This window comes from Danio aesculapii, chromosome 10 (assembly GCF_903798145.1).
Source record: "Danio aesculapii chromosome 10, fDanAes4.1, whole genome shotgun sequence".
Taxonomy (NCBI): Eukaryota; Metazoa; Chordata; class Actinopteri; order Cypriniformes; family Danionidae; genus Danio; species Danio aesculapii.
In genome coordinates this window covers 26,758,248-26,781,130 of record NC_079444.1, presented here as the reverse complement: position 1 = coordinate 26,781,130, position 22,883 = coordinate 26,758,248, and the positions used below count along the sequence as shown (strand labels likewise).

The following is a 22,883-nucleotide window of genomic DNA, read 5'->3' as shown; positions in this document are numbered from 1 at the left end:
GCCTGAGCGTATCAGTAGGTTGTTTGTGCCGCTGTGTTTCTCTTTCTCTCTATCTACCGCTAGACATTTGGGGTCGTAACAATGCTGAAAATAGAAGTTTATAATGAAAATGGATTTTGAAAAATGTTCAAAGGTGTTTTACACAGACACCTGTACAGTAAAATCTCTCCTTTTGCACAAGTGTAAAATATTTTTAAATCTTACCATCACGGCGGTTCATTCCGCTGTGGCGACCCCTGGTTAATAAAGTGACTAAGCCAAAAAGAAAATGAATGAATTACCATCCAGGTAGCAAATAATTCTGGCCCATAAAGCTGGCACAGCAGGCATTCATCCGGAACTGGCATACAGCTTGTGGGCCAAACATGACCCTGGTTTGGCAGAAGTGGCACATGATATTTGGGCCAGTTGTAAAATATCTTTGGCCCAGATATTAATAATTGACGTGGACCATGTAAGTTTGGCCTATCCTGACCCAAATATATATTTAATATATATATTTTTTTCAAATAAATAAAAACAAATTCTACCAATCAAGAAGCCAGACTTTGTCCAGTCATGTACTGTAATTCACTGCAACATGTGGGCCAAGCAAAAGCTGATTGTGTGGGTCAGAGAGGATTTTCTACGTGGGCATCACTGAATCAGGTTTATAATAGGATATATGGTTAATTGACATGAAGGTTTACTTTGACCAATAGGTGACGCTGTTACCAAATTTGTGTGGTGTGGTCAGTCTGAGGTGACACTGATACACAAAGATTTGTCTTAATGAGACAAATCTTTGCAGAGACACAGCCTGACGTAAAGGATAATCAATGATAACCATTTCATCTGTCAAACTAAAACACTTGTTTGGTCAGCATAGTTTGGAAATGTGTAGTTCAAATGTGCGTCTTTTTCATTGAGAAAAAAAAAAACACTTGAAATTTAACATGAAATTACACTTTATTTACATTTTAACTCCCCCCTCCCTCCCCAAAGCATCCAAAAACCAGTTGAACAGGTAAATATATTGTTATACATAAAACTCTATACTGTAGGTACAAAAATACACATGTACACATATCAATCAATTAATCAGTAAAGAGGTATTTGCTTGTGCTGTTGTATGGTTTTGTTCCAGAAACTGTGGCAAGTAATCACTGATAATGGTTGTCATGACACAAACCAGAGCAGTTGCCAAAATCGCTAGCTTTTCCAGCTGTATTACTATGTGAAAAAACGCTATGTGAGCTAGTATTATACCCAGACTATAGTTGACAAACAGATGAGAATACACTTTACTATCTCATGAGCCCACAGAAGAGGGTTTATGAATGGATGAATCTACAATGACTGAAACATATGATGAACGATAACTTGTCTTAAAGAGATAAAAATGTACTCACTATTTATTTAGTATTTACTCATTCTCAAGTGGTTATAAACCTTTATGAGTTTCTACTATCCCTTTAAGCCTAGGAATTAGAGAAGACAATCATTGCATTTTTATTAGTTCTTACAGTTTCAAAGACATTAGCACAAACTGTAAATTTAAACAGTAGGTGGCACTAGAGGGATTGAGTTAGAGCAGGGGTGCCCAAACTTGGTCCTGGAGGGCCGGTGTCCTGCAAAGTTTAGTTACAACCCCAATCAGACACACCTGGGTTAGCTAATCAAGCTCTTACTGGGCTTTCTAGAAACATCCATGCAGGTGTGTTGAGAACAAAATCTGCAGAACATCGGCCCTCCAAGATCGAGTTTGGGTAGCCCTGACTTGGAGACTCCAAAACCATTGTGGACAAGGTTAAAAAACTAAACTGCATTTACACTCACAAAATAGATTTTACAAGTCATCAGCACTCATGTAGGTTTTAACACAAATTATTCAAATGTGGTAATTCACACTGATACTATTCAAAACATACTAGGATCGGTTTCTAAATAAACCATTTGTTTCTTAGAACAGGGGTTTTCAAACTTTTAGGACACACGCCCCCCCAAGTTTGTCCAATTGCACTCGCGCCCCCTCAGGCACCCCTCCCTCGTGCCAAAATTATAATGCATGTGCAAACATTCACATATTACTTGCTGCATTTAAAATGCGTAGAATTAAACATAAATATACAGCTTACCTGATTCAGTGTGATGACTGAGCCTGTTTCTGTGAGTACAACATGGTAATCTGGTGTCGGATTCCTGACACGACTAACCGTAAATCATCTTCTGCTGTCAATAAGCGTGAGCCATATCATACTTGGTTTTGATGTACGTACATAAAGAAAATGCTGCTTCACAAAGCCAAGTTCGCAGAGCTCTGACGGTGTGGTTGAGTCGAACATTGAGTATGTATACATGGGCAACAATACTTAAATACGATTTTAATATGATCAAGACAATACTCTGATTAAGAGTCTACCAAGTAAACAGCGATTTTTGATTACCTTAATCCAACTAAAGTCATAATTGAACTAAACAGAAATGGAGTTAAGACGTGGAGTATGCATATATTAGTGGCATTATTGAAGTAAACACCGCACTCAAACTACTACTGTCATGTAGGACTTTTCGCCGCATTTTGTGACAAGATCCACACACGCGGCTGTCAGTAAAGGACCGCACACGCGGAGGTTTTTTTACTTTCCATTTGACACTCGATATCAATAAAAACACTCTTCCACCAGTCCTTCATATTCGCGTCAAATACCCAAGTTTGTCATGGGGGCATGAATGAAATGTTCATGAGTGAAAGTTAAACTGCCGAACTGCAGTTAAAGTCGATAAACTGAAGATGAAACGCCTAAAATTACATAAGACTCTGCAGGAAACGTGAATAGCCTGGTGACGCAACATTCATAAAGCACTTCACGTAATTATATCACTGTGTTATTCAGATTAAGGCAAATAACTATTACGGATGTCCATGTAAACGTAGTCAGTAGTCTTCAAAGTAAGTGAAAGATCCAGAAGGGCATCTTGCTGATTTGCTTCAAAAGGGCACTTTTTGTCAGACGGCTCACCGGTTTGACTTTCATTCATTTACCGTCATTAGTTTTAAAAAGCACCCGGTCCATTTTATTTGTATATATTTTACTGAAACGCATGAACTCTACAGGTGCCTGATAGGTAGCTGTGGAGCTAACATTAATCATATTATTCTCTCTAGTGAGCGCATAAAAATCATCATAATTTTCTCGAGTGCACGTCTCAATGTCTCGCGCCCCCCTTAATAGGTACTGGTGCCCCCTTGGTGAAACTGCCCCACAGTTTGAAAACCCCTGTCTTGAAAGGACTAGTTATAATACAAAGAACATTGAAAAGGCTTTGTTTTCTTCAAGGATTCAATGATGAGCCAAAGATCCAGAATTTTTAAAGCTCAGCTAGAGTGTCACTACGGCTGGTTTGGCTTTTGTTCGTAAAATCCCAGCAGTGTCCACCATAGTTTCCTCTCCAACAATACTGTCCTCTCGCCAGTTTCCACGCCACCGTGCGCTGAGCCAGCGGAAAGTGCTCTCGTCCCAGTTTTCTGGAAGCTGCAGCATCAGATATCCAGCTGAGATGATGCCAGCGGCCGCTGCTCGCACATGGCTGATCTGCAGAGTTAACATCACTAAACCATCCACAGCTAATGAGTAAGAGAAGAATGCACTATATTCAATAATCAAACAATTCATGTTATTCTCTTTGCTTTTAGCATGAGCATTAAAATGTTTATTTGTCAATTAATTTATATTGAAAAAATACCTGCACTTGCTGGGATTGTCAAGAGAATTCCCAAGGAAATTAAACTGGGGTACGTGAACATTTCTCCCAGATTTACCAGCACATTGAAAACTTCAATGAAAACAAGACATAAAGTTTGTTAATTAGAACAAATAAAAATCTGACTAAAATTATTACAAATAACAACAATAATAAAGCACACTCAAAAAAATAACTCATTGAATGAACTGCAATAAATGGATGGAAATCCATTTAAATGCAATTTAGTTGGTCCAACATGATTTTATCAAATAAAAGTTTAAATACATATGTATTTTTATTTAACTTAAACTCAGAGGTCTGTTAACATCATGTATGTCTATTATGTGTCGTGCATTTCAGAGTTTCTTGGTTTTATTTGAAGTTATCCTAAATGAACTAAAGAGCCATTTTAAGCATATTTTTGGAGTTACATATACAATTGATTGAGACTGATCTCAGAACTCATTTTAGGACAGTTATTGCTCACTGAGCAAAGCAACAAACTGCATTTAGCTAATTAAGCTGCCAACAACCAAAGCATGGGTGCTTCTGCAAGGTGGTAATCTCAAAACTCCAAGCATTGCATGAAACTCTTGCAAATCTTCAAACTTAAGAGAAGATTAAACTGTAACAAGTTTTCTATTAACTTTAAACACTTAAGATTACTTTTATTGTCAACATTTCCCTCTCTTAATTCAATCTGACGCAAAGCATGCTGGGAACTACAAATCCCCTAACCAGGTAGTTGGACCAACACAATTCCTTCATGTTGTCACAAAATGCTTAAGTTAACTTAATGGTTTACAAATTTAAGTAGACTGAACATAGAACAAATAAATCGGCTAAAGAAATTACAAGAATTGTTTTCTTTTAGCTCATTTTAAACAGGTAGTTTGAACAAGCAGCAGTAATCATTTTTTGAGTGCATTGAATTATATAAAGAAAAATTTTCATTTATAACATTGTTTAACACTCATAACCAATCAAAAACCTCAAATAAATGTACAGTTGTCAAAATGTACAGTCAAAGTCAATATTATTAGCCCTCCTTTTTTTCAAATATTTCCCAAATTATGCTGAATAGAGCAAGGACTTTTAAAGATTTTACAGTATTTTCTATAATTTTTTTTTCTGGAAAAAGTCTTTTTTTTTTTAATTTTGGCTAAAATAAAAGCAGTTTTTAAATTCTTAAAAACCATTTTAAGGTCAATACAGGGTTTCTGCAGGTTTCAACAAGTCACATTTATTACTTTTTAGGACCCTTTTAAGACCATTTTGAATGAAATTTTAGACTTATACAGGGCTAAACACCAAGGATCTTTTCTAACGGCCTGGTTGTTATTGCTTTTTTAAATGTTATTTGATATTAAATGTTATAAGTTATTTCTTAGCCAAATATTTGAATTTGTCAAAACATGAAAACTCTAGTTGTATATACTTTTTTCAACATAATGATCTGGTTTTTTTTTTTGTTTTTAAATGACAAGTTTAACATAGTTAAAATATATTTATTACTGACACAATTACTTAAATGATGAAAAAAAAAAAATATATATATATATATATATATATATTTATAATATATATTTGTCTGAATGGATTGAGTATAACATATCCAACCCAATGCATTTCTGTTATAAAACCTTGCCTATTCTATGTCTATTTATAAATATTATGTCTGCTTCCCCTTACTTCTGTACATAGTTTTTGTATAACTAGAGGATCATGTAAAGGGACATATTGCTCTGTTCTTATCATGAGGAGTTGTGTAATTGCTTTTAGGTTTCTTTACCTGATTAGAGAATTAAGGTTGGACGATTTGCTGTTATAAATGCTGTTGTCAACTGTATCACTTTGCAATAAAAAATTTATATATTTATATATTATATTATTGGTGATTGGATGGATGTTGGAGTGATTGAGTAGCTTTACTTGGACAGAGGAAAATTAAGACCTGTTTAAAATGGCCTACAAGTCAATATTACAGTAAATTTAAGACTTTTTAAGGCCTAAAATCTTGCTTTTTAAGACCATGTGGACACCCTGTTGCTTTTATTATCCTCTTAAGCAATACTTTTTTCGATTCTCAACAAAACATACCACTGTTATACAATGACTTGGCTAATTTCCCTATCCTGCCTAATTAACCTAGTTAAGCCTTTAAATGTCACTTTAAGCTGAACACTAGTGTCTTGAAAAATATCTAGTAAAATATTATTTACAGTCATCATGGCAAAGATAAGATAAATCAGTTATTAGAAATGAGTTATTAAAACTATTATGTTTAGAAATATGTTGAAAAAAGTTTCTCTCCATTAAACAGAAATTGGGGAAAAATATGCAGGGAGACTAATAATTCAGGGGGGCTAATAATTCTGACTTTAACTGTATGTATATTGCATCATTTTGTATTTAATCTCTTGATTTCCAAATCAAAAAGGGCTAAATATCATTGTTTTGTATTTATAAAATATAATCTGAGAATTACCAGTATTGATGCAGTTGGAATGAATACAATTTAAATACATTTATTTCAATATAATTAAGCATAGTGTAAAGCATAAATTACCCAGCAGTAGAGAAGCCATGACGCAGAGTTTGTCCCAGGGGATATGCTGAGAGGGAGGCCAGTATTCCACATGTGTGAAATAAAGCAACACACACCCCCATGAGTGCAGGACAAAGCTACACAGACCCACACAGGACAACAACACACTGGCAGGACCTGGCTGCACTTCCCCTACACACTTTCTGAAAAGCACCTGAAACATAAAGCCATCCACTTTTACTGAAAACCTGTAGAAAGTTACCATTAAATAAAATCTTTATACATACACAGCTCTAAAACGACCCCCTTTAATTAAATACAGTCTTTTGGATATTTGTAGTGGGTTAGTAAATTTTCCTCACAATGATTACACTTACCTAATAATTAAGTAGCTCCTTCGTAACATAAAATGTCACTTATTGCCACCTACTGGCATAACTGTATATCATGTGATTTTAAGTAATAAGTGTGCACAGGTCACTTATTTGTTCACTTGATTATTCAGTTAACGAATTAGTAAATTAGTAACTCTAGTATTTCACCAACAAATTTCAGATTTTTGACACTAAAATGACTGATTTTGTGGTGGGTTTTCTCAAATTTTGCAGCATTTCTTTATATTCATTTGCTGTAAAAATATAACACTGCGAGAAACAGAGAGAATCTAGAGTTAAAGCCTTCTGTATCATTATTGAAAAAGAAACCAATGGTTTGAAATGCTAAGTCGCCATGTTGTCTAATGGCTATTTGATGCTAAATCATGCAGAGCATTGCCCACTTATGTGTGTCTGTGTGTGTTTGTTAGAGAGAAAGTAAGAGAGAAGGCTACACATACAATGATCAATGCATACAATATATAGAAGTCTAAATTAAGCAATCATACAATCGCAAATTCCTGAAGGGTTTGATCAGTCACGTTCACAATAGTCATTTAAGGGAACAAATGATTATATCATGCCCATAGTTGTCATGTATCTTATGTGCAAGGCTCCAAACAAATCACTGAATGTTGCTGAACAAATATTTTTGGTAAAGAAATTGAGTCACTGGGGTAAATTAGCTGACCTTGAATAAAGCTAAAGTTGAGGCCGAACCAACTCCCAGTGCCACTCCTGTGATTGAGTCACTATGAAAACCGTCCCCGTAGGCCAACATAACAATCCCAGTGATGGACAGGATGACAGCCACTATCTAAATAAAGACCACAAATAAAACTGCAAGCGTTAATTATGGAGTCGAACAAAACAGAGGTAAAATGAGATGCTAATCAAATTGGCAAATTCAATAGATTATGGAACAACTGTTATTGCGGTTCTTATAAAAGGAATCTAGATTGTATGAGTAGTCAAATGAGAATAGGTGTATCCAATCAAAAAATATATTATAATTTTTGACCACAAAGAGGCATTGTACAGTGCTGAATACACAACCCAGGTTAAAGATACACAATGCATTTATAAAATGTAGCATTTTCTGTCAAATATCTAAATGTCCAAACTGGGACAACAAGGTATTGATTAACTTGGTATACTGCTGTGAATCTAAAGAGACCTGCCTGATATTTTATTTTTGAGACCAGATTTTTGGCCAAACCATTAGCAAACAATAAGCAAACACATCCTCCTGAACACTAGGTGGCGCTGTGTCAAACTCTGCAAAGGCCAGTTGCATAAACAGCTTTTTGTCTTCTAGACTATGGTTGTTTCCTAATACCAAAAACCCAGATTGTTCTTTTGGGGGAGACCTTTCTTGCCATGTAACCTTGGAAGAAGCAACTAGGAAGACCACAAGAACAAAGGACACATCCTGTGAGTCACATGACATTTGTAAGTTATATATACAGTGCCTATAGAAAATCATCATACCTCTTTGAAATAATTACTTTATTTGTCACACTTGCTGAAATCAAATTACATTCCAAATAACTTTTCCAGCATTTAAAATGTTTTTGGAGTCTTCTCCTAACCTGTGCCTTTCTCCTAAAACTTTAGCCTGAAGGTCTTTTGAAAGCAGGGTGTACCGTGCGTTAAGGTATAGATTTTCACAGAATATTATAAATAAGCACTGTTATATATAACATTATATATATATATATATATATATATATATATATATATATATATATATATATATATATATATATATATATATATATATATATATATATATAACATGCACAAAAACCATACAAAGACACTATACAAATAAAATTGATTCAAATATGAATTTCTGCACATAAACACTGTTCCATGTGTTGTTTATGCTTTTATTCAAATTTTCATGTTTACTTTCACCGTCTAATTTAGTAAAAAAAAAGTTTGGCTATATCTGTAAACTGTAAATAATAGCGAGTATAAAATGCTACACTTTCATTCTCTTTTATTTAGCCACAATGACTTCTGGGACTTCAAGTGAGTACTGCACTAAAATCTGCTCTCGATACATCCTCTGTTCTTGCGGTCTTGAGTATTAGCTTTGGCGGTTGATGATGACATCAAACGAGAACACAACGACACAAGGTCGCTTAAGAACACACATTAAAAACAGCTTATAACTTTTTAATGTCAGTTAAACATTAAAGAGGTTGATTGTTCTAATTTAAATCCAAAAAGCAAGATAAGGCTAAATCCTATTGGCCCAACTACATATGACTTAACGTGATGTGTATGTTTATGCAACTTGGCCAAACTCAGGTCAGGTTTCTCATAACGCAAACCAAAGTGAAGAAAAGTTAATCAGGAAAAAAACCCTAACGTCAGCTGACTTAACAACACGACAATAATAAAACATTAAACACACAACACTATTATCCTCACCCTCACACCCATAAAGCGGTCCTTGAGTCCGATCCATGAAAGGAGGAAAGTAAAAGCCTGGCAGCAGCAGAGGACGGCACTTACGTCCACTTTGGAGATGCGGCAGAGCGCCAGCAAGTACAGATATCCAGATAAACCCCATAGCAGCGAGAATGGAGCTGCTCCTTTCAGAACAAACCGCACAGTCAACTCCTCACCCAGAAACACACTGCACTTTCTGTCAAAGGAGGATGAAGTGGTAAATATCATGACACGCAATGTCATTAGAGGTTTCAAACAATGGTTACAAAACACTTAATACATTCAAGTATGAGGTTTGGAGCCAAAGAGCCTAATAAGATGAATGTTTTTCTTATTATTTTTTAGTAAATTCTGATTTAAAAACTTCTTTTAAAGGAACACTCCACTTTTTTTGTAAATATAAGTTACCAAGAGTTGAACAGCTGAGTTTTACCATGTTTGATTCCATTCAGCTGATCTCCAGGTCTGGCACGAGCACTTTTAGCTTAGCTTAGCATAAATAATTGAACCAGATTAGACCATTAGCATTAAAAAATTTTAAAAAGAGGTTTGATCATTTTCCTGTTTAAATCTTGACTCTTTTGTAGTTACATTGTGCACTAAGACAAAAAGTATTTTATAGTATTATTATTAAAAATAATATTACACAGCACTGTTACCTAGTTTTCTAGCTGGGGACTATTTTCAGATGCTGCGTGCATACGGCAGCAAAGTACCTTGATTATTATGGCAATGAGAGTATAGTTTCTAGTCATATTAACCTTGAAAACAGCTTTAATTAGGAAATTATAAAAACATTTTTTTTTTTTTATTTGAGCGAGATGCTAATGGTCTAATCAGATTCAATGATTTATGCTAAGCTAAGCTAAAAGTGCTCCCGCCAGAATTGGAAATAGTAGGGGAGTTGCAAAATGACCCTTCATAATAAAAAATGGCATATATTGCGGCATATTAACTTTTTGTGAGCAATATTCACATCAGCAAAAAGAGTGTGCCTACTTGCTCGTGAATATTCTGCAATAGACTGATATCTACAGATCTTTCACTGGCAAAGATGAATGCGTGCAGGTTTAGTACTTTATAAATAGAAAGGGCTAAACCTCATGTGCTTTATACCAAATACAGCTTTGTCAGCAGCAGGGCAGTGCAATTAATAATAAAGCTGCAGTCTTCCTCAGCTGATATTGCCGAAGGTTTTGCTGTTATACCTACAATTTCTGGCCAGCTTCAGTGATGACTTTGCTCTGATAATGGGCTGTTGGCCATAAATAGATTCATTAATGAAAAGTGGTCATTTGTTAAGCTGTACTAAAAGCTGTGAGGATTAGAGGAAGAAAGCTGCTTGCACTAAACAGCTTTCAGAACATTAAGTTAAAATAAGAATTATGTGCAATAATGTTCCGCTGGGGGTTTTGGACTTGCAAACACGCACTGTGAAGTACAAGTTGTAAAGACTGTAAAAATAAATATTGTAATAAAGTGTTTTTGCAGCAAAGCAGTATAAGAACCATTTTGTGTTTTCAAAAGTTTTCTTTCGTTTTATTGTGGTACCCAAAATAAGAGGAAAGTTTTGAAGTCATCATGTAATCAGTTGAATTGTACAGGATTTCTGAGAGACGTTTGCAATGAGTTGTTTATCAATGTGGCTTAAAACAAAGCCAACTGCCATGGTTTCATTCAAAGTTAATCAAAATGTTGCACTGAACATCAGTAAATGAAGCACTATTTCCTTCCCATGTTCATAAGAACAGTATCATCACTTCACATCCTAAAATACACATAAAAATAGGTGGATGAAGAAATTATGACATTAAATGGCACAATCGATGAAGAAATCTGTTATGCACTGTAAAAAAAAAATCTGTTATTATAGGTTTTTTTTCCAGCAGCTGGGGTGTCAGAAAAAAACACAAAATAACGGCCAATAAATTACAGACATTTACCGTAAAATAACTGACAGTAAATTACAGAAATGGACTTAAATTTAAATTTCTGGTAAATTTCTGTAATTTGCTGTCTGCTATTTAATGGTGCATGTCTGCAATTTAACAGCCGTTATTTTACAGTGTGTTTAAAACTGAGCTTTAATCAGGGCTGCATTTATCAGTACTGTGACTGGTTGCTTTACATTGGTCAGAGGGCCTCTTTTGGTGATCCTTGGCCAATAAAAGTTTGAGTTAGTCTGAAGATCTGTCTGCGTGAGGCTCTGTTTTACCCAGCTGTCCAATGTGGAGGACAGATGGGACAAATATCACCAACACTCACATTCTTCTTGTACAACCTCTGAGAAACAATGGAGAAGTTGTAGCCTTATATTATATTTATATTATAATGTATTATAATATATTATTTATTATATTATATTATTTATGTTATATTTTCGCATTATATTCAATATTGCTTACCAGATGACATGTCCAAATTACAACAAAGGACACACGGCCTTAGTGTACACATTTAAAAATCTAAGAACACCATTTTTGATTCCATTCAGCCAATCTCCGGACCTGGCAAGATCACTTTTAGCTTAGCTTAGCATAAAGCATTGAATCGGATTGGACCATTAGCATCTTTCTCAAAAATGTAAAAAAGTTTTGATAATTTTCCCATTTAAAGCTTGACTCTTCTGCAGTTAAACTGTCTACTAAGACCAACAAAAAATAGTATTACACAGCACTGTTACCTAGTTTTCTAGATGGGGAGAGACTATTTTTCAGATGCTTTCAGATGATGTGCAAATTACAACAAAGGACACACGGCCTTAGTGTTCCCATTTAATAATATAAGTACACTAATGGTTTTACCATTTTGGATTTTATTTAGCCGATTTCCGGATCTGGCAGGAGCTCTTTTAGCTTAGCTTAGCATAAAGCATTGAATTGGATTAGACCATTGGCATCTTTATCGAAAAAAAAAAAAAGTTGTGATAATTTTCCTGTTTAAAGCTTGACTCTTCTGTAGTTACATTGTGTACTAAGACCAACAAAAAAATTATATTATACAGCACAGTGACCTAGTTTTCTAGCTGGGGACTATTTTCAGATGCTTTCAGATGACGTGCAAATTACAACAAAGGACATATCGCCTTGGTGTACCCATTTAATAATCTGAGGAACTTTTTATCCACTGTAAAGAACCTTTAAGGTAATGAAGTGTAATGCCGATATTCCACCAATATTAAAGGTTCTTAATAGAGCCAATAAAGAACTTTCATGTTATAAACATGACATTTTCTAACCTGAACTCGGTTGTTGGCAATCTCTTCTGTTTCTCTGTGAGAAGATGGCACAGATAGTAGACTGGAAAAAAGAGGACATTCCAGATGCTACAGAACCAGATGATGAAGAATGGTGTGGGATGCCTTATCAGAGTCTCTTTAGCGTTATGAGTTCCCCAGGCCCAGGAAACAGCCAGGCAAGACCCCAAAATGAGCCCACACATCACCCGTCGTACAGCTCGAAATGGACATCGAGTGCAGCAGCGATTAGATGGTTTTTCTGCATCCGATTCCTCCTGAATTAAAGTTTGTTCCAGGGGATCCTTCTCGCTTGCTAAGACAAAGAAATGCAAGACATTTAAAGAAACTTTTCCCACTTCAATACAATTTACAACTAAGCAATACTAAAACATTACCTGGTGTGGACAGGTGAAGCGTGACAGGTACAGGTCCAGAGGAAGGAGAGATCTTGGCTGAAAGTTTGTTCATTGCTTGCTGTGGTCTCTTAAAAACACCCCTAACCTTCAGGTCAGGGTTTTGAGCCACTCTCGATGAGCTCCTCAGACTCTCATGTCAGTAATATGATTTAAGTAAACACACACACTAAGAGCAGATTACTACAGACCCACCTGTAATTAAAAAGCTATGGTTTAAAAGCTTATTGACACGTATAACACTCCAGTAGTCACCTGGGCAGGTTGAATTGTACGCAGCAGGAGTCAACACTGAAGTGTGTGTGAGACTACCTTACTTTTTACTTGTTGAACATTATTAAAATTAATCATGGTTTTACTCAAAAAGCAAAACAAAACATGGTTACCACATATTTACTATGATTTTGCTACACTAACCATAGTTTAACCATGTTTTTGAAGTAAAAGTGTGGTCATACAAATGATAGTCAGTATGCCTAAAACACAGTTACTAATCTATTTGTTCATTTTCAGATGGGAATTGGAATGTACTATAAATACTTGGTTAAACTATAGTGTAGGAATACATAATTGTTTTGGTTGTAATGGTAAATTGTTATCAGGAAGCGATCGAAGCGCCAACATTTCAGCAAGAAATTGGCAAAAATTTAATTTGTGTAAAAAAATCATAACATTACATGACAATTTCACAAATAAAGTCACATATCAAATCTAATGCATTTCAAAATACAGGTATTACATCCATAACATATATGATATAGCCTTAAGCAACATGACAAGACCAGAGTGCTGTTTTCAGAACATTCATTTTCCTTCAACTTAGTCTCTTTATTCATCAGGGGTCGCCACAGCGGAATGAACCACCAGCATATGTTTTACACAGCGGATGCCCTTCCAGCTGCAACTCAGTACTGGGAAACGTACATACACACTCATTCACACACATACACTACAGCCAATTTAGTTTATTCAATTCACTTACCCCGCATGTCTGTGGACTGTGATGAAAATCAACTTTTGGAAGCTGTTTGGACACAACTGTGTGCAGGTAAAGTGTGTGTGAAAATATGAAAAAAAATGCTTATTTTTAAAATACAAATTTATTGCATCATATTACACCATTAGAAGAAAATAGCAATCTGGTAAAGTTTTAAATTAAAAACTGTGGCCTATTGACATTTCTTGGGCAAATACAAAACCAGTGGCCAGCACATTCAACTTTCCTCAGTCAGAATTTAGCCATTTTAATAAAAAGAAATTAAAACATAATAATAGTAATAATAATAATAGAGCTTCACAATTTTTCTAGCCTCTCTTGTAAAAAAAGGACATTAGAAAGTTCATAGGTAACAACAATAGACAAAACAGTATTCAAATGATTTTTATTATCTTCTTGGTGCTTCACGCCTTTTTGTTGGTCATTTTTTGTTTCAAGAATAAGCTCCAATATTTAGAATAAAAGTTACATATAAAATGTTTTCTCTATTTAAAAAACAGTACAGCAGTGAAAAGTGACCTCTTACGCAGATTCTTGCACCGTTAAAATTTGGACTCATGAAAAAAAAATTGTTAGCATTTGGCAAATCTGCTAAAGTGACCCTGAAGCGTCAGCCAACCGAGGATTCTGCTCGGTCTTAAAGCCTTTTTCAATTGATTATTTTTACTAGGTATGATGGCATAGCAGTCAAAATAAGACAAATGAGCTCATGGGACAAATTTTGTCACCTTCTTTCGAACCACCCAAACCCCCTCTGGCTGGAGTATTATAAACACAATAAGTCTCTTTTATTATTTCCTGACGTTAAAATAGGATCCATATCCATGCAATTTTGAGGCCAGCCACAACGTGAGGCAGGAGTGTGATCTTCTCCACCCATTGATTTACGCAAATCTCATATATTCATATTCATGCTGCATTTGAACTTCATTAAATTGTCCATAAAAACGTCAAAACACTTCAATATGAAATATGATATAAGCTACATAAAAAATTTGTAGGCTACTTTTTATAAAGACATAAATGCTTTGGAAATAAAACTATGAAATGCAAAAATCTATTTCTGTTATATAAAACAAAATTTTCCTAAAGAAAAATTGTGTCCAGTGAAAATGCTGGATAGTAATATTGAGAAACCATAATCAGAAGGTAATATCACGCCAAACAAATATATGATCATAAATACATTTATAGCAAAATGTAAATGAAAAACACCCCTATTTAATCAACACTACAAGGGCATGAATTAGTTAATAATCCAGATTTTGGGCAAAAAGTTATAAAGAGTTTAAATAAACCCATTATTATTGATTTATAATATGTTCTGTAGATTAAAAATATAGACTTTATATATATGTATACACACACACACACACACACACACACACACACACACACACACACACACACACACACACACACACACACACACACACATATATATATATATATATATATATAGTGTGACTGTTTTTGTTTGTAATTTAGTTAAAGCTTTAGTAAATTGGATATTTTTGTCATTTTATAAGCTTTGTTTCTTTAGTTTTGTAATATATTACATTTAACATTTAGCAGTAGTTTTGCTACTTGCTGTTTTCATCAACATTTCAAAAGTTTGAACTATATTCGATAATTCATAATAATCAACATAAACAGTCGTCAGTTAAGGTTTTAGAGGTATTTATTTGTTTTATTGATTCATGAGTCATAAAATTCCACACATGACAAACCAAACATTATACATTACAAGTCCAATGAGTTACAGTGATTTAACGAAGCTGATTTAAATGGCTCTAAACACTAGGCAAGACAAGTTAACACAAGCAAAAACATAATGTGGCGAACAGACTCCATACATATTAAAATGCTTCACTCAAGACTGGCTATGGGTTAAGGATGATGAGCATTAGGGAGCACTTTCACAAAGAAGAGGTATATGGTAAAATACCTGGACAGAGTACCTCAAGGCAAATATTGACCTCATACAAATGTATGCTTTAAACCATTGTCTTATCATCATCATCATCAATATGACCTAGCGGCTTCACTAAGTGATACTGATGTGTTTTCCTGGTTGTGAGGTACTCCTGCCTTCCTCTAAGATGCCTTCTTTGCTTAATGGGGAGCTTTTTCTTCTGCCGTCTCGCTGTGAAAGTGCTGAGGGAATGTATTTGAGGATAACATCTGTCCTGTGGAATCTGATATGGCCGTTTCAGTCTGTTATAATCGAAGAGGGAGACACAAAGACAGGGAGTGAGACACTTCATAACGATAAACATTTGGATATGGATTGTTTGGTTAATGTGAATATGTAATAATGATAATAGGACAGTATTTAATAATAATAACAACAACAATGTAAATACATTTAAAAAGTGCTTCAGTTAGTCATGTCAAATGGATTTTTCTAGTCATCTTAACTTACATCAGTCAAATTGACTAAAAATATTAAGTTAAACTTTGTGTAATTCATTAATTTTCAAAAATGATTAACATATTAAGTTAAAGTAACATAAATATATTTGTTGTCATGTGTTTTGTCTTATCTCTTTTTAAAGTGCACTATTTCCCAAGTTTAGTCTGATTAAATTAAGCAAAGCAAACTTTTTTGTATTGCAGATTTTGAAAAAGGTTGTTTTTAAATATCCAATTCAGGCATTATGTGCTAATTTGCATACATTTCCAGCACAAATATTGGAACAATTTTTCTTCAGAGTTAGTTTAGAGGGGATTATCACTCCATAGTTTAGAAAATACTGCAAACAGCCACAGTAATCCCAAGATTTTAGCACATTAAGTTGTTAAACTAAATAGATTCAGGTAATCTTGACTTACAATAATGTGTATTTACAACTTTCGAGTGGTCATGTGTCAGAAGCATGTTAATGATAGAGAATGGTGATGAGGGAACCGAGGAAACAGGTGGAAGAATTAAAACTTAAGCATAATCAGACATAAGCGTAATAAATCTGAGAGCCTTTTCAATTTTTTGATGTTCAAAATTTATAAACATATAATAATATATTAATATATTAATAATATATTTATAAGATTATATCATAAATTATATAATAAAAATATTTATATAATAATAAATATAATAATAATAAATATATATATATAATAAATAAAATAATATTTATATAATTAAAATAAAAATAAATAATATATACAATGATAATAATAGTAATAGTAATAGTTGTTATTATTATTATTATTATTATTATTATTATTATTATTATTACATTAAACCTGGGTTAAAAATAACTTGCTATTAAGTGTTATATTGTTTTTTTTATTTAGTTTTTTTTAGTACTTGGATGCTAAATGTTTTACAAGATCAGTTGCACTGTGCATTGCATTGTTTTTCATGCTTAGAAAGTAATAACTGTATGTTTAAAGACATGTAAAGACTGTTTAAGGTGATTGATGTGATGCCTGATTTTTAGATTGATGCTTGTTTGACAAAAAAATGCAAAATAAAATACTGTACATTATCAGGCAATTATGTATAAACAAATCTCTCTGAAAAACCTTCAGAATAGGAAAATGTTGGGAAAACACCAAACTGTAAAAAAATATATGTAAAAAATCATGACAATGATTGTTTCATGCTAATTTAACTTATTTCAATAGGTTAATCAGGTTTAATGTGATATGTTTTGTCAGTTGACTGAAGTAAGTTGAGATCTAACTCAACTAAAAAATGTAGGCAGCAAGATTTTTACAGTGTATTAAAAAAAAAGTAAGATTGGAAAGTAATTGGAATGTACAGACTAGGGTTGTCGCAATACCATTAATTCATGTTGTGATACTATAAGCTGAAGTATCACGATACCAAGTAGTATTGCGATACTGTAATTCATAACTTAAATTAGAAAGAAAATTGTCAGAAATACTGTTTTATATGTTATAAATATTTGAAGCTTATTTGAAGTTAACTCATAATTCCCTTATTATTGAAAAATGTATTATTAGCACGTCACTTCACCTAAAATTTATTTATTTCTGTTTATTTTGTAGATAACTGACCAACAAAAATACATTAAAATAAAGATACAAATTATACTGAATGAAATTTGTTACAAAAAGAGCATTTTTCCAACACGATTAGGCTATATGAAGTGGTGAAAAATTGTTTCAATATTTCCTGTTGCTATTTTGGGTTTTTCATCTATTTTTTCAGGTAACAATCTAAAGTAATTCAAAATTTCACTTTGTGAGTCGATCTTTTTAAGAGATTGTCGTGGTTGTTGTAGCTATTAACTCCTATTGACAGGAACAGAAATGAACCGATTCACAGATGTGTGTTCAAAACATCAGAAAACGTGCAACCTTAAAGGGCTCCACAGACTATTAGAAGAAAATGGTCTATTGCTGCACGTGTGAGCATTTTAATGACTTTTTCACATGCAATATTATCTATTGTAGATAGACTGTTAATGACGATACTGCCTTTACAAACTAAAGCAGCACCGCCAGTATTTTGGAGCCATAGCATCACGAAACTACCATAGCACTGGTAAACCGTGCAACCCTAGTACAGACAAAAATTGATGAAAGTGTGATAAAAGAAACATTTAATGGTGTTCTTAGGATATTTCCTTCACGTTAGACTGTGAAGACATTTCTTAAAAAGCTAGAAATCTCATGTTAACATTGATAGATGATGTACACTATTGGGTGTTTTGTTTTTATAAAAACTTCATAAAAAAGCTAGAAATCTCCAAACTGACAGGTTTATGAAGAAAAACGTCAATTTCGTCTTGCATTAAGACGTTTTCATGGGTAATGAGATACGCTGAAAAAAAAACAGGGAAAGTGTTTGTTTACCTTTGGGTTTGGGGTGCATGAGGGTCAGAGGCAGCTCTACTGTCACATCACTGTGAGGAGAAAACAATAAGTTAAACAAAAGGTCATTTCTGTTTTCTCAGATTCCTTTTATTCTGTTTCCTCCTTTTAATTTACCTTGCTGTCAGGCCTCCAAGCAGACTACAAAAGAGAGGAGAATCAGGAAAGTATAATACAATTAGTACATAACTATGTACGTATATGTTAATAATTGCATTTAAAAACAACAACAAACAACATCCACCTTCTCTTTTCTACTTCTTATAACTAAATTATTTTTAATTAGTAGTTTAAAAATCCTTACCCTCCACCTGATACCATGAGGTTAACCTTGATCTTGTAGGACACCAGGATTCCCAACATCTCCTTATCCATTCCTGCTCTTATTCTAAGGGAAAAGTGACAAATGAGCAAGTTATTATCTTTTGAATTTCATCTGTCACTAACTAATCTGCACATCTGATCAAACATTTACATAGCCATAACAAACAAATGTGTGTAGAAACATTCAAAGTAATTAGTTTAAGCTAGTATTAGCATTAGTATTAAGCTCATATAAATAAAATAGTTTTTTTACAGCTTCTCAACTTTATTTCTATAGTTTGGACAGTCTTTAAAGGAACACTCCACTTTTTTTTAGCAATAGCCTCATTTTACAAGTTCCCAACAGTTAAATATTAGAGTTTTACCATTTTTGAGTTTTACCACCATGGCTGCAGCAGGTACAATGATATTATGCAGTGCCTGAAATAAGTTTACTTCTAAAATAAAGTCATCCAGTTAGATATCTAGGTAAAAGCAGTGCATAATATCATTGCACCTGCTGCAGAATGTTTGGTATGGTAGGAAGTCTAATCTAAGTCTAATGCTAATGGTCTAATCCGATTCAATGATTTATGCTAAACTAAGCTAAAAGTGTGTCCGCCAGACCTGGAGATCAGTTCAAACTGTTTAACTCTAGGGGACTTATTTAAAAAAAAGTGGAGTGTTCCTTTAAAACAGAACCAAACACTCACATAGTGGTTGAGGCCAGATTGGTGTCTTCATCTTTAAGCCTGCCATCCAGCGCCAGGCCACGTTTCTCCTTGTTGTTTGCCAGTAAAGGAATAATATCAAGGGACTTTTCAAAAGATGAATTGGCTTCTACAGTTTCTCTGTAAAGAACAATTGAATCATATAATTTAAACTGATGTTATGGCTGACAAACATGCAAATCACTATCACATAGAACAACACTCACCCGAACTCTTCAGTCAGCACATTTTTGGTGTATTTGTCAGCTGAGTACAGGACGACGTCTGTAGTTTGGTCAACTATGAGAATAGAAGTAAACAAAGTCAGTCAGGTTTGATATATTGCATTTCCACTGATGTAATACTTGATTCGGATGGGCCAATTACAGCATTCTGCTGCTAAACGAATTATATTTGATCAACATATTTTAGGGTATTTTTTTGATTATGATAATTTAACAGTTTTTTTGTTTAGAGTTTTGCTTTCGCATATATGATGATATACATAATATTATAGCTAATATATTGAACTTATTTACATATTTGTAATTCCAATAGAATATAAAGAAATATATGCCATTACAATAAACAGCCTTTTTTGCAATATTTTTAAATTTAAAATCCAAACATGCACTTGTTATATCTGTAATTTGCATATATTGCATAAATATCAGGTTTCTATATGAGTGAGGTTTTGTGCTTGAGCCTTGGGTGGTTTAGGCCTGATATAGTTAGTGTAATAAAAAATGTATAATTTGTGGTTACATTAACTATAAATACATGTTTTTTTTATTTATAGTAAAATCATGATACATTTTCATAATTATTTAATTTATGTAACACTAAAACTACCAGAACAGGCCAGAAAGTCTGTCTTAATGAGTGATTCTTATATAATTTAAATGATTCCTTCAAAACAGCTGATTCATTTAGAAACAAATCCAATAACTGTCTTTGTAAATGGATCAATGAATCACTGAGGTGAATATTAAAAGTATGGGTGTAAGAGGCACTAATGTTCTTCTACAATTGAGATTTTTGGACTAATTGTCTAAAACGTCCTTTATAGGGCACTCAGTAAAAAACTGGATAGTTACTGGGGTTGTATTTTATTCTAAAGAACCTTTTCATCCTAAAAAAACTTAAATGTTAAAGTTTCTTTATAGAACTAAGCTTGCCAATAAATAACCTTTATTTTTAAGAGTATTGACATATGATTAATTGGGAAGAGTCAACTGGAGTGTTCCACATATACATCTGGTAAATGCTTTTGATGAATTCACCTGTAACCCTTAACCTCTTCACAACTTTATTGGTCTCGTTCTTGATCTTGATATTGACAGGGATTGGATCCCCATGGTAGTAGATCTGTTCTCAACAGAGAAAATACACATGAGTTTCTTCCAGATTTGATGAACAAAAGACTACAATACATCAGAGTTCACAAACCTCCTTATCCAGAGAGGCTTCCAGAAGAACAGGCTTATCGGACATCATGAAGCTCTTGCAGAGCTCGGCTTTCTGTCCAGATCCTGTGTTATCAGGTGCAAACTGGATTTTACGAATGACAAGACGGCAAGTATCCCTTTGGAGAGAGACGACAGAAAAAAAACAATTACAAAACAATCAGTTAAAACCTTTTAACAGAAATAAATGTGCAGAGTAATCTGTAACACTCTTACTTCTTATCAACTTTCTCATCGGGGTCATCGGCTGATTTGGCCACGTAGGCTTTAACCTCAAAGTCAACACCGCAAGCCTGTGAACAACAGAGCCATGAGGATGTCCATTCGGTACATTTCAACTCATTTCACCTGATTTTAACTCACTTTTCCTTTGTCGTCTGGCCCAGGCTGAAGCGTAACAGAGCAAGGGAGGTTGGTAGGAATCTGAATGAAAAACAAAACAGCTCATTTTAAATGTAGTTCTTTTAGTTCTGTGCAGATTTGTTTGGGTCAAATCATAGGAAGAATTAAAAGACTTGAAAACGGGAAAAAAAGATGATGGCAGATGACTTGCATTGAAAGTGAAGGGATGGCCCTGCTCTCCAGCTTTCTTCAGGAGAGTGTTGTGCATCTCTGTCAGGGTGGGTTTGTGTCCTGCTTCAGGATAGAGCTGTATGTGTTGAATCCAGATGTCTTTTCTGAAGGAAAGTCCAATCACGTCCAGGTCTTCACGACCATAACGGAAAGCACAGGCCAGCTGAATCCAAACTAGATGAAGCAAAGAAATGTTCAAACATAATATATATATATATATACAGTTGAAGTCAGAATTATTAGCCCCCCTGAATTATTAACTCCCCTGTTTATTTTTTCCCCAAATTTCTGCTTAACGGAGAGGAGACTGTTTCAACACATTTCTAAACATAATAGTTTTAATAACTTATTTATAATAACTGATTTATTTTATCTTTGCCATGATGACAGTAAATAATATTTGACTAGATATTTAATAATATTAATAATTCTGACTTCAATTGTACATATATGTGTATATACATATATTGCTGTCTTAAAGTCATTTTGACCCTTTATTAGAGAATGGTTGAATGAACAAATGAATGAACAATTAAATGAATTCATTAATGAATCAGTCAATGACGCTATTGGTTTCAAAATTACAATATCTAAAAAAGATGGAATCAAGTTGAATGCTTTAATTCATTAATTTTGATTCCTTAAAATTAAGAAGAAACTAATACTGACAAGTTTTAAAAGATAATATTAAGTATTTATTACATTTATTAATTAACTATTCTTTTATTTTATTAAGAAACGAAATACTGTCAATACCTTTTTTGTCTCCGAGATCCGCAGGGTCAATTTTCACGGCACCCTCTGTTTAAGAATAACCATCAATTCAGTTTAGTTGCGGGCAAATTCCTAATATGTGTTTCAATATTAAAAGAAGACAGTTTCTCACCAACAGTGTCGACTGAGTCCACGTGGTCAACATAGTCTCTCTTCCCGAGGTAAAGAGTGAGCTGAAAACACAAACCCTCCATTACTCACACAGTTATTTCCACATTATGAAAGTTAAAATCTGTGAAATGCATTGACAAAGGTGAGTTCGGTTTTACCTGGCCATTTCCACTGGTTTTCTTGTAAACTCTGAACACACAAAAAGAAACAATGGAATCAGGACATTTACACATTTGTCCAAACACTTGGCAAATATGAGGATGAAAATGTTGTGAAAATGTCTTAACCCTTTGCACTTTTGCTTAAAAATCAAAAAGAAAAATGTTTCTTTTCTTC

The 22,883-nt window shown here is 33.8% G+C and overlaps 2 protein-coding genes across 2 annotated transcripts in view; both read right to left on the bottom strand.

The window, feature by feature from the left end:
* Positions 1–3,362: 3,362 nt before the first annotated feature.
* Positions 3,363–12,817, bottom strand: LOC130235774 (solute carrier family 35 member F4). The gene is made up of 7 exons (XM_056466236.1): positions 12,745–12,817; positions 12,350–12,662; positions 9,091–9,307; positions 7,340–7,465; positions 6,296–6,488; positions 3,727–3,816; positions 3,363–3,607 (listed from the first exon to the last, which is right to left on the bottom strand). Exons 1-7 carry the CDS (start codon positions 12,815–12,817, stop codon positions 3,363–3,365), a joined length of 1,257 nt encoding a protein of 418 aa, XP_056322211.1.
* Positions 12,818–15,756: 2,939 nt separating this feature from the next.
* arr3a (arrestin 3a, retinal (X-arrestin)) overlaps positions 15,757–22,883 on the bottom strand; it is a 9,816-nt gene continuing 2,689 nt past the window's right edge. The window contains exons 2-15 of the mRNA XM_056467522.1: positions 22,706–22,736; positions 22,549–22,609; positions 22,419–22,463; positions 21,643–21,836; positions 21,453–21,512; positions 21,306–21,382; positions 21,073–21,208; positions 20,907–20,991; positions 19,851–19,923; positions 19,627–19,764; positions 18,915–18,998; positions 18,728–18,751; positions 18,593–18,642; positions 15,757–15,905 (exon numbers count right to left, since the gene is read on the bottom strand). Of these exons, the coding sequence (XP_056323497.1) occupies positions 15,757–15,905; positions 18,593–18,642; positions 18,728–18,751; positions 18,915–18,998; positions 19,627–19,764; positions 19,851–19,923; positions 20,907–20,991; positions 21,073–21,208; positions 21,306–21,382; positions 21,453–21,512; positions 21,643–21,836; positions 22,419–22,463; positions 22,549–22,609; positions 22,706–22,736 (1,207 nt within the window). The remainder of the gene's footprint in view (positions 15,906–18,592; positions 18,643–18,727; positions 18,752–18,914; positions 18,999–19,626; positions 19,765–19,850; positions 19,924–20,906; positions 20,992–21,072; positions 21,209–21,305; positions 21,383–21,452; positions 21,513–21,642; positions 21,837–22,418; positions 22,464–22,548; positions 22,610–22,705; positions 22,737–22,883) is intronic.